The sequence below is a fragment of the Peromyscus leucopus genome, chromosome 6, assembly GCF_004664715.2.
Source record: "Peromyscus leucopus breed LL Stock chromosome 6, UCI_PerLeu_2.1, whole genome shotgun sequence".
Lineage (NCBI taxonomy): Eukaryota > Metazoa > Chordata > Mammalia > Rodentia > Cricetidae > Peromyscus > Peromyscus leucopus.
In genome coordinates, this window is record NC_051068.1 from 129,346,046 (window position 1) to 129,360,616 (window position 14,571).

Below are 14,571 nucleotides of genomic sequence, written 5' to 3' on the forward strand. Positions count from 1 at the left end.
GTTGTATCCTAGACCCAGACAATAACTTGGAGACCAGTTCTCTAAGACAGTAACAATCTCATAGACCTTGGCTGTGAGAAAACCATCTGTGGGGAAAACTACACAGGTTACCTGATAGCACCAATATCAATGAAATCAAGGTATCTGATGAAGTAACCCCTTCCTTCTCCTTTAATTCTTCCTGACTTTGTGATATGAACTCCGGGTAGAGAACCAACCAACAAGGCAACTGCATCCACAAGGCTGAATGCTCAATGTTTCTAAAATGATAAGGACTTCTTTTTGAGACAGGGTGTTATATAAGCTCGGGATGGCCTTGAAAGACTCCTGATCCTTCTGCCTCCACCTTCCTGTTGCTGAGATTACGTGACTCAATGTTCACATTTTTAAAAATGTGCCTAAAATTTGAGAAAATTTTCAGTTATAAACAGTGAAAAGAATGTTCTAGCACGAATGCTCAGGCACAAGTCTTGTTTTTTCCTATCACTGATTTTTCATTCTAATCATTAAATTTTAAAAGCTCTTCAAAATGGTGTTATCCTTTGTTCTTAAAACCCACCAGAATACCACCTTAGAAAATTATAGGCATTCACATTTCCTAGTCTTTAACAGCAGTAACTGTGGCTAAATAAATAAATAAATAAATAAACAAACCAGTTCTTAGAATAAAGAAATAATGAGAAACAGCTGAGTGGTTAGGGGCACTTGTTCTTGTGGAGGATCCAAATTCGACTCCCAGCACCTACATGACTACTTAAAATAGCCCATAATTCCAGTTCTAAGGGCTCCAGTGCACTCTTCTAGCCTCCAAGAACACCAGGCGTATGTATACACGGTATAGACATACATGCAGGCAAAACACTCATATACAGATAATAGATCTTAAAAAAAAATTCTTCAAGTATATGCAAAATAGTTTTTTAAAAAAATCAGAAAATACTACCTTCCAGGTAACTACTTCTGATTTACCAAATACATTTTATTTTGTGTAAGGACCACATATAAAGCATAAGTATCTTTACCCCAAGAAGCAAGGTAAAAGACTTCCCTGATACTTCTGTCTGCTGAAAGACTTTAAAAATATCTAAGATGCATACAGAAAATTGTGAATCCTGGTGTTCATTATGTGCCCACTGAATCAGAATCCCTTTCCCAGGAGGAGAGACTTCATTCTTAATATCCTCTGAATCACAGCCACACAAGTGTAAGAACTTGTGTTTAAGGCCATCACACTAACGTGTCGTGTGCCCCCCCCCCCCAGACAGGGTTTCTCTGTGTAGCTTTGCGCCTTTCCTGGAACTCACTCGGTAGCCCAGGCTGGCCTCGAACTCAGAGATCCACCTGCCTCTGCCTCCCGAGTGCTGGGATTAAAGGTGTGCGCCACTACCTCCCGGCCACACTAACCTTTTAACTCCACCTTAGTACTGTATCAGCCACTTCTAAGCAGAAGAATTTGGAGCTCATAAAGTAACTCCAAGGCCCCCAAAGCAGTACAGGTAATAAGAGAAACATTCATTTGAGAACAATTTCTGACTTCACATGCCTCCTCCTAACTATAGAATAGAACATGTAGCAATTCATTAAATCACATTTTTCTTGAAAAATGAATTTAATTTTTCTCTATATCTTGTATAAAGCTGTTTAAAAAAATCACTAAAGATATTTATGGTTGGTTCATGAAAGCTTCTAATGAAAGATTTTCTATCTGCTGACAGTAGCCTTCAAGTACAGTATAAAGCTGACATGCTTCACTGGGATCCTTTCTTGGATAAAACAACCCATTGTGAAACTCCTTTAAAACTAAACATTTCATTGCCCATTTCAAAAACGATACAGTGAACACCATGCTTATAATCATAGCACTTGGGAGGCAAAAGCAGGAAGATCCTTATTTGAGGTCAGCATGGGCTACCCTTCTCAAGAAACTCTTAGCCGGGCGGTGGTGGTACTTGCCTTTAATCCCAGCACTCAGGAGGCAGAAGCAGGTGGATCTCTGTGAGTTCGAGGCCAGTCTGGGCTACAGAGTGAGTTCCAGGAAAGGTGCAAAGCTACACAGAGAAACCCTGTCTCGAAAAACAAAACAAAACAAAAAGAAGCTCTTCCCTAGCCTGAATTGTTTTAGTTTGTGTATATGTGGCATACATACTTTAAAATGCAATGCTTAATAACTCAACAACAAAAAACCAAAAAAAAAAGTTATGCCAGAAATCATATGATTTTCTGCAATTTTACGAGCAATCATAACAGTGTGGTTGGTATGAGAAAACTGAGGAACAGAGAGCATCGATTTCTGTATGCTCCCATAAGGAGTTGCCTTGTTGATTTTCAAGGCCAAGGTTCTGCTCAAAATAAGTTGTTCCTAAACTCTACACACATCATGCAAACTGGGAACCGAATCTTGTATATTTTCCCTAAAATTTAAGAACACACTAATGTCAAGCACTAACAGTTATGTGAAAATATTTCACATAGGCCATATGACCAACTTTGGCATGATTAGTGATTACATACATACACAACAGAAGACTGTGAGGATTCTAGTTTCCTACTTAGAATCTAAGGGGCATCATAAAACCCCAAAATTTGATTGGGAGTGTTTTAAGAGTAACCACTATGCTTTCCCTAAACAACTTCATAATTCTTCCTAGAGGGCACGAAATTATTTCAAGTATGTATGTGTATTTCAACTTATCTTTATAACTTTGTTCTTTACAGTGAGCATACTCATTTAATATTATTCCAATAAAAACAACTTTCGAGCCGGGCAGTGGTGGCGCACGCCTTTAATCCCAGCACTCGGGAGGCAGAGGCAGGTGGATCTCTGTGAGTTCGAGGCCAGCCTGGACTACCAAGTGAGTTTCAGGAAAGGCGCAAAGCTACACAAGAGAAACCCTGTCTCGAAAAACCAAAAAAAAAAAAAAAAAAAACACACTTTCAAATCAAGACAAAACCCACATAAAACCTAATTCAATTTTCCACATTCTGAAAAATCCCTTCACGACCAATTATAAATCTGAACATTAAACAACACACTGAGATTCAGCTATGATGAATTTCTGAACTATGTCAAAATTTAGCAATCAGGCCCATCGATTTAGTCTGTCAAAAGGGGTAGGTAAATGATCTTTGATGTTCTTCCCTAGCTCAAAAAAAAAAAAAAAAAACAAAACCCACTGAAAAACATTCCTTAATTATTTGTGAATAGCACACAAATATTTACACCAACTGAACATACCAATTTCATTTCATTTCTATCAAAGCACAGGATTAGTTTTTCTTTTAAAGGGGGATTTAACCAAAAGATTAAGTGCCTGAAGTAAAATGATGGTGCCGACAACGTCAAGAGCAAAAACATTCCTGAAACGCCACTCAGGCGTTCATGCCCGGCCTGCGGCCTGGCGGGCCCTCGGCTCTTCCACGACTGGCTCCGCCGGACCGCGCGCCTCCCTTCGCCGGAAGGGCCGCGGGCCCGCAGTGCCCCGGTACTCACTCCGGCGGGAAGAGGCGCAGCTCGTCGATCTTGCCCAGGAAACCGAAGAGCGTCCGCATCTGCTCAGAGCTAGCGCTCGGGGACACGTTGGTCACCTGGATCACCTCGGTGCCTCCGCCTGGTCCGCCGCTGGGGCCGGGGCCGGGGCCCGGCGCGCTGGGGACCACGGCCGTGCTGCTCATGGCGCGGGCTGCCTCCTGCTCAACACATCAAACACAAGACAGTGAGAGCGCGCGGCACCGGCCGCCGGCCGCACACAAACGGCCGCCGACCTCGCGCAGCGCCGCCGGCCCACAATGCCACGCGCCCGCCCTCCCGCCCGCGCGTGCGCCCAGAGCCCGGAAGTACGCGTCCAGTTCGTGCTCCTGCAACTGTCCCGGCTACGCCCACCCGGCTGAGCCACCTCAGGAATGGTTCCTGTGCACTCCACACAGCACCCGAAGCATTTTCTGGCAGAATCCTGGCCATTGAAACCTCCAGTAAAGACAGTTTAACACACACACCCTGGCGCTCTGTACACTCACTGAATTTTAGCTTACCTTTACAAGAGTTTTACAGTTCTCCAATATATAACAGTATATGGTCAGCAGTTTGAAATACACCTGCTTTAACACACGTATTCTTCACTACAAAAACAAAACAAAACAAAAACCCCTGCCTTATTTCTTCAGCCTCATCTGACCTATTCAAGTTCTCCAACATAGACACAAAATTTTCTCTATGCCTGTGGTGATATTGTTCCCCAAAATATTATGCACCCTAATAAACTTATCTGGGGTCTGAGAACAGAATAGCCACTAGATACAGAGGCCAGAAAATGGTGGCACACACGCCTTTAATCCTAGCATTCCAGAAGCTGAGATCCATCTGGATCTCTGAGTTCAAAGCCACACTGGAAACAGCCAGGCCCAGTAACAAGAGCCTTTAATCCCAGGAAGTGATGGCAGGAAGCAAAAGGGTATTTAAGGCGTGAGGACCAGGAACTAGAGCCTGGTTAAGCTTTTAGGCTTTTAGCAGTTCAGCTGAGATTCATTCGGATGAGAACTAAGAGACTTCCAGTCTGAGGAAACAGGATCAGCTGAGGAATTGGCGAGGTGAGGTGGTTGTGGCTTGTTCTGTTTCTCTGACCTTCCAGCTTTAACCCAATACCTGGCTCCAGGTTTGTTTTTATTAATAAGACTTCTTAAGATTTGTGCTTATGTAGCTTTATACAAGCCACGAAGTTCCCTCATCTCATTTCACTGCCACCACCTGTTACTGCCTTGTCTGTTAGACAGCACTGTTTGTCATTGAAAAGTATTCCCCTAGATTGCCTAGCAAAGTATAAAACAAAGTTACTGTCCAGTCAGCATCAAACACCTGAACACCAACCTACTGTAGTCATTTACCCTACAGGTCACGCTAACTTATTTGACTCAAAAGTTCTGAAAGCTAAAATAAAAATCTCAGATTTTACATTGAGATTTACAATACAGATAAGGCTGTAACTGGCTTGCCAGGTCTACTCACTGGTTCAGTGAGTAAGTTCTTAAGCACAGAAGGGATAAGTTGATTAATGTGTCTCATCAGATTTAGAAAACACCATCACTCACCAATGTGTTTTCCAAGATGGTGTTAGGTGGTTCCTTACTGAATTGGTGTTAGCACTCACTGCTAATTACAGATTCTCACAGTCCAACATTCTTAGTACCGGGGGTGCACTCAATACACCACACATAACAGTCAATGAGAGAAGAACAAAGAGCACAATGATAAGAGCTCAAGCTTCTCTTGTTTTTCAATGTTATTTAACATTATTTAGTCCCTGTGGCAGGTATATGGAAATCTTTTACATTGTCCTACACTTCAAGCATTTTTATTACATTTATTTATTGTATATGTGTGTGCCATATGTGTGAGTAAGTCAGAGGACAACTTGTAAGAGCCGGTTCTCTTCTTCCCCAAAATCAGGTCCACCGGTGGTTGGCTGAGTTATCTCACTAGTCCCCATTCTACACTTTATTTAATATATATGCTTGTCATTTTGTCATAAAAATTAGATTTAAACTAAAGAAAAAGTTCTGTGATAAAATATTTTAATCACAAAATCTGATTTATGTATAACTTACTGAACATACTAATTGATGGCGTTTGATGCAGAGAAGACTAGGAAAAGTAATTTTAATTTAAAAGTGCAGTCAAATATTTAGCAGTTCCAAAATAAAAAGCGAAAACTTCAGGGAAGAGTGGCTTCAATACATTTCACTTCAAAAACCTACTGCTTTTCTGGTCAAATAAATAATTGAATAATAATTCTGAGGCCAGGTGGTGATGGCACATGCCTTTAATCCCAGCACTGGGAGGCAGAGGCAGGCGGTTGGAGACCAGCCTGGGCTACAGAGTGAGTTCCAGGAAAGGCGCAAAGGTACACAGAGAAACCTTGTCTCGGAAAAAAACAAAAACAAAAACACCCCAAACCAAACCAAACCAACCAAACAAACAAACAAAATTCTGACTATCACAACAGACCTACTAAGTCAAATACACAGTGAAATACTTAGCACTGCTAATGACTTTCACAGAAATAATATAGCTAAGGGCAGATGCCAAAAATATTAAGACAAACAGCAAGTGCAATCAATCTATGCCAGCTGAAGTGATTTTAAGATTTGCCAAGTAAGGCAAAAGGGATACAGAATCTGGAAAAAGGCAAGAAGTTCTTTTTTCTTCACCATTTCCTCAATATCATAAAGGGTATCCCAAACTCAAATTTCTTCAAGTATTATTTATCTGCTTATTCCAGGGATTTCCAAGATGCTGGAAGTATAACAGAAAAGACAGCCAATGTTCCCAATCTCCTAAAATTACAGGTCGATGACAAACTCTCCGTAAGGAACACATGTGCTAATAAGACAGGGCAGAAGCCGGGCGGTGGTGGCGCACGCCTTTAATCCCAGCACTCGGGAGGCAGAGGCAGGCGGATCTTTGTGAGTTCGAGGCCAGCCTGGGCTACCAAGTGAGTTCCAGGAAAGGCGCAAAGCTACACAGAGAAACCCTGTCTCGAAAAACCAAAAAAAAAAAAAAAAAGACAGGGCAGAATCAGAATCTGCTCAGATTTTAGAACATGGAAAGAGCTAGACATTTACCTTGTAAATTTCTCATTTTACAGGCCTCACAGGATTGTCCAGCTTACTGCAATGCCACACTAGTTACCATCTAAAATAGTATGCACCTGAGAATTGCACAACTGAGTCACACAAAAAATTGCAAAAAATTCTCATGCTTTAAATAAGTGTATTTTTTTTTTTTGGTGGCCTACATCTATAACTATCTAAGAGTACATTTAGACACTAACTCATCGTTTTAGGTAAGTTAGGAAACAATTTGATTCTGATTTTGAGATGGTCTCCCATACTTCAGGCTGGCCTGAAACTTGCTGTGCAGAAGAAGAGAAAGACCTGCCTCTGCCTCCCAAGCAATGAGATTACAGTATGCTCTAGGATACCAGGATCAAAATGCCAGTTCCCAATCCTGAGGTTTTTGTCTGTTCATTTCTTTTTGAGATAAGGATCTCAGACTGTAGCCCAAGTGGGGGGTCTTGAACTTTGCAAAATTCTCCTGCCCAAGCATTCCAAAACCTGAGAATACAGGCATAAATAACTACACCTAGAAATCAAATATATCTGAAGGACAAATATTATCAATCTTAATAATAGTCTATTTCTAATCAAAACTGGGGAGGGGGCAGCCTTGTGAAATCTTCTCCTCAAATGCAAAACTCAAACCAAACAAATATAAGTATAGCAACTAGTTTAATTAATGTGGGTGGTAATGTATACATGTTTGTGTGTGTGTTCATGTATGGTGATACTTTATTTGTGCTGAAATGTGATTTTATTTGTAAATAAAGTTGCCTGGGGATCAGAGCTAAGAGCAAGGCATTTAGCAGAAGTCCAGCAGTGGTGGCACACGCCCTTAATCTGATCACATGGCAGGCAGAATCTCTGTGTGTTCAAGGACACAGCCTGCTTTCCACCCCACTCCCACCTTTAAATTTGGCTTTTAAAAGAATTTTAATGACAAAAGCAATTTGGAAGCCAAGCTAAACTAGCCAGTGAAGGGACTCATTCCGAAGTGCCTAATTCAGTAACTCAAACTCCATATAAATACATGGAGTATACGTATGTGGGGACATGTGTGTATACACAACATATTATCTTTGATACAGAGAGTTCTTCTGTGATACCTGGTGTCAATATTTCTGCACACCTTATTTTTGAGATGAAGTACCTCATTGCATCTTGGAGGCAGGTCATCATCAGCCAGCAAGCTCTAGAGCACCTTGTTGCTGGAGGGCTTCTCTCCAGCTTCCACCAAGCCCCACAGTCCCACAATCCACTTATAAAATAATCACTCAGACGCTTATAATACTTATAAACTGTATGGCCGTGGCAGGCTTCTTGCTAACTGTTCTTATAGCTTAAATTAATCCATTTCCATAAATCTATACCTTGCCACGTGGCTGGTGGCTTAACGGCGTCTTTACATGTTGTTTGTCCTGGCCGTGGCTGCAGTGTCCCTCTTTCCTTCTTCCTGTTTCCCCAATTCTCCTCTCTCCTTGTCCCGCCTATACTTCCTGCCTGGTCACAGGCCATCAGTGTTTTATTTACATAGAGTGATATCCACAGCAGCACCTCCTCTCTCCACTTTCCAGTGTTGGGAACAAGCACTGCTCCACCAGGCTTTTGACTAACACAAGTGCTGGGGATCCAAACAAGAACTTCACTGAATGATCTCCCTAGTTCCATGGCTTAATTTTTGTGGCACCCAGCAGGGACTAAGACTCAAAATAAACCTAGCACCTTACCTCATCTCAAGCTTTTATCTCCACTGCTGCCTGGCAGTCACTTGTCATAATTCTGGAAAACTTTTTTGAAACTAGGAAAGACTAGTGATTAGTTTCAGGATTCGCTATTATCTGACAAAATCTTCTCATTTTGAAAACATCCTGTATAATACTGCTTTACTGCTGACATGGAAAAGTTAATTTATGTAGCATATTTTATTTTTTATTTCCAATTTTAACACGGCAATGTAAACTTTTTACTATAAAGATTATGCACTTAATGTTAAAAAACCTTAAGCTATATGAATACTGCCGAAGGTTGATAATATTTGTAAACCATTAAATGATAATAAAGATGCCCCCTCTTTCCAGAGAAACTGCTGCACTGGAAACTGGGCAGCTTCTGAACAGATTTGGGATGTTCAGCCATCTAACTGTCAGCATACTAGTAGACACTATAACAAGCAGCTCTGATACATGGAGAACACTTTGTTGTTGTTGTTTTCCCCCAGAGTTTCTCTGTGTAACAGTCCTGGCTGTCCTGGATCTTATTTTGTTGACCAGGCTGGCCTCGAACTCACTGAGATCCACTTGGCCTCTGCTTCCCAAGTACTGGGACTAAAGGTGTTTGCCACCACAGCCCGACTAGAGAACACTTCTTAAGAAAGCTTTAATTGTTTCACTATGCTTCTAGAGCACAGGTATTATTCTTACTGAAAAAACACACGAACACTTAAATATATCTTCAATAAACAATAAATTAAAATCACTGGCATGGCTCAAATGATCAATATATGAACACACAAAATACAAACTTGAAACAATCTCAACTGTTGGCAAAGGATAGGCACATTAAGTAGTAGTCTGTAATGCCATTAGCCACAATTGGCTCAGGCTAAAGCCCTAGAGCACTCTGATGACACTATCAAATAAGTAGTTTACAGCAGAGATGAGATGATGATAACACTTCTGGGAAACAAAGAGTTAGGAAAGCAAGGCCAACATCTCTAAGGTGGAAAATGAGCATCTGTGTTGATGGTAGGTAATTTGAATGTAGAATGAAAAACAGCTATTTCTAGAATGATGGATGCCAAGGAAGAGTTTACACATTTGCATTGTATTTAAATGTTCATTAATATTTGTCAATATCTAAGTAAATATAACTGTGAGTCGGTTTGTTTATGGAGACAAGTTCTTACTCGGTAGTCCAGGCTGATCTGGAGCTCACTATGTAGCCCAGACTAGTCTCAAATTCAGAATGATCCTCCTGCCTAAGTCTCTCAATATTAAGGTTATAAACATGAGTTACAATGCCCGTCTATAACTATCACTGTAATACTTTCAACAATGAAGAAAACAAAACAGCTCAAATAGAAAAGAAATGGTGGGTCACTATGAATTATCACCTATCAAACCACAAAGGTGACTAACACATGCAGAAATCTGATCATCAAACCTTAAACTAACAGATTGGCTGTTTTTACCAATGAACTATCACATTATTTATATCTTTTCCTTTATCAACTTAAATTGATGCTAGAAACATCTCAGAGAACAAATCATGTCTTATTAAAACAATAGGACTTCTCTGCTCATATTTGAAAATTAGTTGCCACTTATAAACATTTACTTGTCTCTTTTTAAAATACACAAAGTTGTAAACTGAATCTAACTCAGTAACATTGTTTCCAGGGGCTATATGTAGTCTGATTATCAACAGTGGATCATAGGTAAAACCCTTTTTTCAACATTTTAATTCTGCAGTGGTTTTGTATGTGTATAAGATAGTGCCCCAATCTACCTCTATATTATTTCATTAATTTAAAGCCAGTGCCAAAATTTATAGCACCCATTCAACTGATATAAAGACCAATACTTTAAGTTATGTAATACTAATCTGGGGGGAGGGGGAGTAAGAATACCATACTGTCTGTTAACAGTTGGGAGTAATAATTGTTGGGAATAAGAGGAAATATTTTCAGAATAACAAATCTCAATACCAGAAGGGCTTTACTTAAATGGCAGAGGCTGTGCTGGCTCATCACCACCCAGGTTTTAGCTTCCTTTCTTCTTCTTTTTCTTCTTCTTCTTTTTTTTTTTTAGAATGTAGAATGAAAAAAATTAAAAAAACATACATTTAAGATTAAAAAAAGTCAATAGTTCCTCCACTTTCTTCAAAAGGACAAATGTAAACAAACAAACAAGCAAACCCACCTTTTCATTAAAAGAAATGAAATGGTATTTTCCAGATGCTGGAGGACTAAAATTGTTTAGTATTGAAGGTAGAGAAGAATATTAGAACATATATTGGGATCATGACGACTGTCTTAGAGCAGTGTGACTGTTTCACTATTCACAAGCATGGAGCACAAATACACAAGCAAAAAAACCCAAAACACATTTTTCTTCATCAAAACCAAGATGGCCACAACTTCAATAACCATAACAAAATACAAGTCAAAAAGCTACATTTGAAATTGGGAATAAACATAGTAAACATGATCTGCCTTCAAAGGCAGCAAGGAATGTATTTTATTGACTAGTTTTAGATGTCAGCTGTTATAAACATAAAAAAAAAAGTTGAATTGCAAACTGAAAATTTTAAAGAAAATCAAAATGTTCTCTCAGTAACATTTAATATAATAGTTTTTGCAGATAAGCAATATTCTAAAACGAAAATGATACTGATTCAAATCAGGCTTTCACAAAAATAAACTGAGAATGTCTACAAAGCAAGTTCTCTGTGCTTGCTTGAATTTTGTAAACAAGTGTGTTCAGAATTGAAACTACTTATTTCAGTAAACCCACCATCAATTGTAGCATTCATCTTTGAGAAAAGTCTAATATATATGTTAATCTTCATGAGTGATATAGCCATCTTAGAAAACGTATGAGTAAACTGTAATGGTAAGAACAGATTAGCCTATCTTTATTTGATAATAAGTGTTACTTTCTGTCATGAAACAAAGTAGTACTTTCTGGATGACTTGATTGCTCATGTGTTTTTTGTTTCTTCCGTTAAGACATTAAATAAAATACATATAATAAACCATAGCCAAACACTTCTGTAACAAAAGGCAGGTGTGCCATGTCTTCAGCTGGACAGAGGAGTCCTTCTCACTCATTCCGTGAAGCTGGTGAAAGAACCAAAGCTTTTGCAGGATATGCAAGTGCTCTATCACTGAACTGCAGCCCCAGAAGATTTTTGTACTGCTTTAATAAGGCAGAATGTCTAATTTAAAAAAAATTATTTTTGTTTATGTATGTGTGTGCTTATATGAGTTTATGTGCACCGTGTGTGCAGGTGCTGGCAGAGGCCAGAGTTAAAGGCAATTTTGAGCTGCCTGATATAGGTGCTATGAACTGAAACAGGGCCCCCCTGGAAGAGCAATAAATGTTTTTTTTTTTTTTTTTTGGTTTTTCGAGACAGGGTTTCTCTGTGTAGCTTTGCTCCTTTCCTGGAACTCACTTTGGAGACCAGGCTGGCCTCGAACTCACAGAGATCCGCCTGGCTCTGCCTCCCGAGTGCTGGGATTAAAGGCGTGCGCCACCACCGCCCGGCCGCAATAAGTGCTCTTAACTGCTGAGCCTTCCAATTGTCCCATATTTTTAAATCAGCAAGTACTTTGATTTAAATGTCACCACTGAAAAAGGACTAGGTGTTTCATTTTAAATGCATTAGTCTTAAAGTAATTCAAGACTCATAATTTATAAAGAGCTAGTTCTCAAGACCATAGCCATAGATATTTTATAAACAAGCTCAATTCAAGGATTAGCTTCCAGCTTTCATCAGTTAACAACAAATACATAATTTTTCCAATTGCAAGAATTTTGGCTACCACTTGTTCATTCTCCACATGCTACATAAGCATAATACACAATGTATTTTAAACTTATATTAGTTAAATCCTTATGTCAGTTCATATCTGTTGATACAGAAATATGTTGGGTGTGGTGGCACACAGTTTTAATCTTAGCACTTGACAGGCTAAGTGTATATCTTCAAGTTCCAGGCTAGCTAGGACTACATAGTGAGATTCTGTAGACTCTAAGAACAAAAAATCCAAAATATGTTCAGGTGAAACTGCAAGTAATGCAGAATTGTCAGACCACCCCAAATCTACCTTTCAACTAATACTATTTGTCCTCAGTAGGGTGACAAGAGTTAGGGAGACATTTTCTTGAATGTGCTCTTTACATTTAAAAGAAAGAAAAGAAATCAGGGCTGGAGAGATGGCTCAGGAGTTAGGAGCACTTGAGTGTTTTTTCTTCCTCCAGAGCACTGAGGTTTGATCCCTGCACTCACATGTCGGCTCACAATCATTCATACTACAGTTACAAATGATCTGATACCTTCTTAGGACAAAGGGGCAAACACCCATACACATAAAATAAATAAACAAACAAAGTAATTCCTGTGACGGCTAACGTTAAGTTGATGGCTTTGTTTAAAATTAAAATCTCTGTGCTTAAGAGAATTACAAATCAATATTAGACCTCTAAATGTAAAGAGATGTTAAAGATTCAATTTTTTTACTGCTGTTTGTAGTTCTGTAAACAAGCTTGTTTTTGCACGAGAGAACCTTTTGCTTGCACTAGAACAAATTGTAACTTTGTATTCTTTGCCTTTATAAACCCCTGACTGACATGCCTGGGCGCTGCATTCCGGATTCCCGAGCTTGTTAAAAGTTATTAATCGTCAGACCGGTGAATCTCTGAATGACCCCAAACCCATAAAATTTTCCAAGCCGGCGTGACAGCTCAGCAGGTAAAGACATTTACTGCCAAGCTGTACAACCTGAGTTCCAGCCCACTTGATGGAAAAAGAACCGATCCCCTCAAGTTGTTCTCTGTCCTCCAGAGGGGTACCATGGCACATGGAACCCTATAGGCGCACTCAAAAACACTAAAGTTAAGAGGAACGTAATATAAATCCAATTTCAGACGAAGAAATTTGGTGCAGTGCTGGGCATGGAATTTACGGCCTTTCCCATGTTAGGAAAGCATTGTACCCTGGAGCTACATACCCGGTCAAAGGAAGCCAAGGGCTACTTTTTCATAAGTGAATCAATCAATACTTTGTAAACACCGGGTGGAAACTAAGCAGTTAATAGCTACTTATTGAATAAAACTTTCATTCTGTATTTTCAACAGAAGCTCAATATTTAAATTTTCATTGTCAGAAATTATTTTTAAAACTGCATTAAACTGGACTACCCATAAGTTAGTGAAAAATGAGCTTCATAAGCGTGGGCTCAACTGCATAAAGTTAGTCTGTAAGCGGGCAGGATTCGAAGTCCAAGCTGCTAGCAACACACCGCAGCTTTTAGCGTCAGGTGGGGACACGTCTTTAAGGTTCAAGCTTCGTGCCACTCGCTGTCCTGTACTGTGTTATCAACCCAAGACAACCGACTCGCTGAGACAAGCAACCCTCAAGCCGGGCGCCCAGGGCTGCAGGCCGCGCCGCGCCTCGGGTTTCGTCGCCGCCACGTTCTGACGCGACGGTGGGCAGCGCAGTCCGTCCTCGACCGCGCAGTGTAGGAGCCCATGCCACCAGGAGGGCCTCTCGGCCCGTAAGGAGCGCTTACCCGAAAGAAGTTTCTCCTCAGTGTGAGGCTGCTGAGGGCAACGGAAGAGCTTGTCGGTCCTACGGCCCCGGGAGCTGGCGGTGACGACATCAGCGCGCGCAGCAATGGCAAGAGACGGAGCAAGGCAAAACGGAAGGGGCGGGGTGACCCAGCTGTGGCGCGGTGCTTTAGCGTCACAGCCGCGGCCGTGGCTTCCGGGCTGGGCTTTTGAACATGTCGCGCCAGCTGAGAACCTCCAGATTTGACCCTCGTGCGGGATTTCACACGGAGGGCAAGGACAGTGGCCCCTCAGTTCCGCAGGGCCTGCTGAAGGCAGCGAGGAGCAGCGGCCAGCTCAACTTGGCGGGAAGGAACCTCGAGGAAGGTGAGATGGCGCGCAAACAGCCTCCTCGGAGGCCGGGTCCCCTGTGCACACACCCGTGCCATCGTCTCCTGTGAAGAGGCCCTGCTAGGACTGTGGCTATGACTTACACGGAGTGTTCGTTGGAATGTCCACCACAGAGCGTGGGATAAACATCGTAGCTTGAGAGTAAACTAGCTATGAGATAGATGATAGGCAGGTACTTTATTTGACCATCACCTTTCTCTTAATAAAGTCTTAACCAGAGCCCCTTTGGAGCTTAGAGTGAACACTTTCCTTCTCTGTAAAGACCCTCCTTTTTTCAGCT

General features: G+C 40.9%; 2 protein-coding genes across 13 annotated transcripts in view; one reads left to right on the forward strand and one right to left on the reverse strand.

The window, feature by feature from the left end:
- Positions 1 to 14,008, reverse strand: part of Srsf11 (serine and arginine rich splicing factor 11) — a 30,873-nt gene extending 16,865 nt beyond the window's left edge. For 4 of the 9 annotated variants that reach the window (XM_028890396.2, XM_028890395.2, XM_028890394.2 and 1 more), the window contains exons 1-2: positions 13,904 to 14,008; positions 3,491 to 3,687 (exon numbers count right to left, since the gene is read on the reverse strand). In XM_028890396.2, coding sequence (XP_028746229.1) covers positions 3,491 to 3,687; positions 13,904 to 13,993 — 287 coding nt within the window. In that variant the 5' untranslated portion in view covers positions 13,994 to 14,008. Of the gene's footprint in view, positions 1 to 3,490; positions 3,781 to 13,903 lie in introns of those variants that run through there. The other 5 variants (XM_037207259.1, XM_028890400.2, XM_037207258.1 and 2 more) reach the window with 3 other exon arrangements.
- A 61-nt stretch (positions 14,009 to 14,069) lies between these two features.
- Positions 14,070 to 14,571, forward strand: part of Lrrc40 (leucine rich repeat containing 40) — a 38,722-nt gene continuing 38,220 nt past the window's right edge. For 3 of the 4 annotated variants that reach the window (XR_005091870.1, XM_028890391.2, XM_028890392.2), the window contains exon 1: positions 14,070 to 14,267. Coding sequence is in view for 2 of the 4 variants with exons in the window: in XM_028890391.2 (XP_028746224.1) it covers positions 14,117 to 14,267 (151 nt within the window). In the remaining 2 variants the exon portion in view is untranslated. The remainder of the gene's footprint in view (positions 14,268 to 14,571) is intronic. The other variant, XM_037207255.1, reaches the window with a different exon arrangement.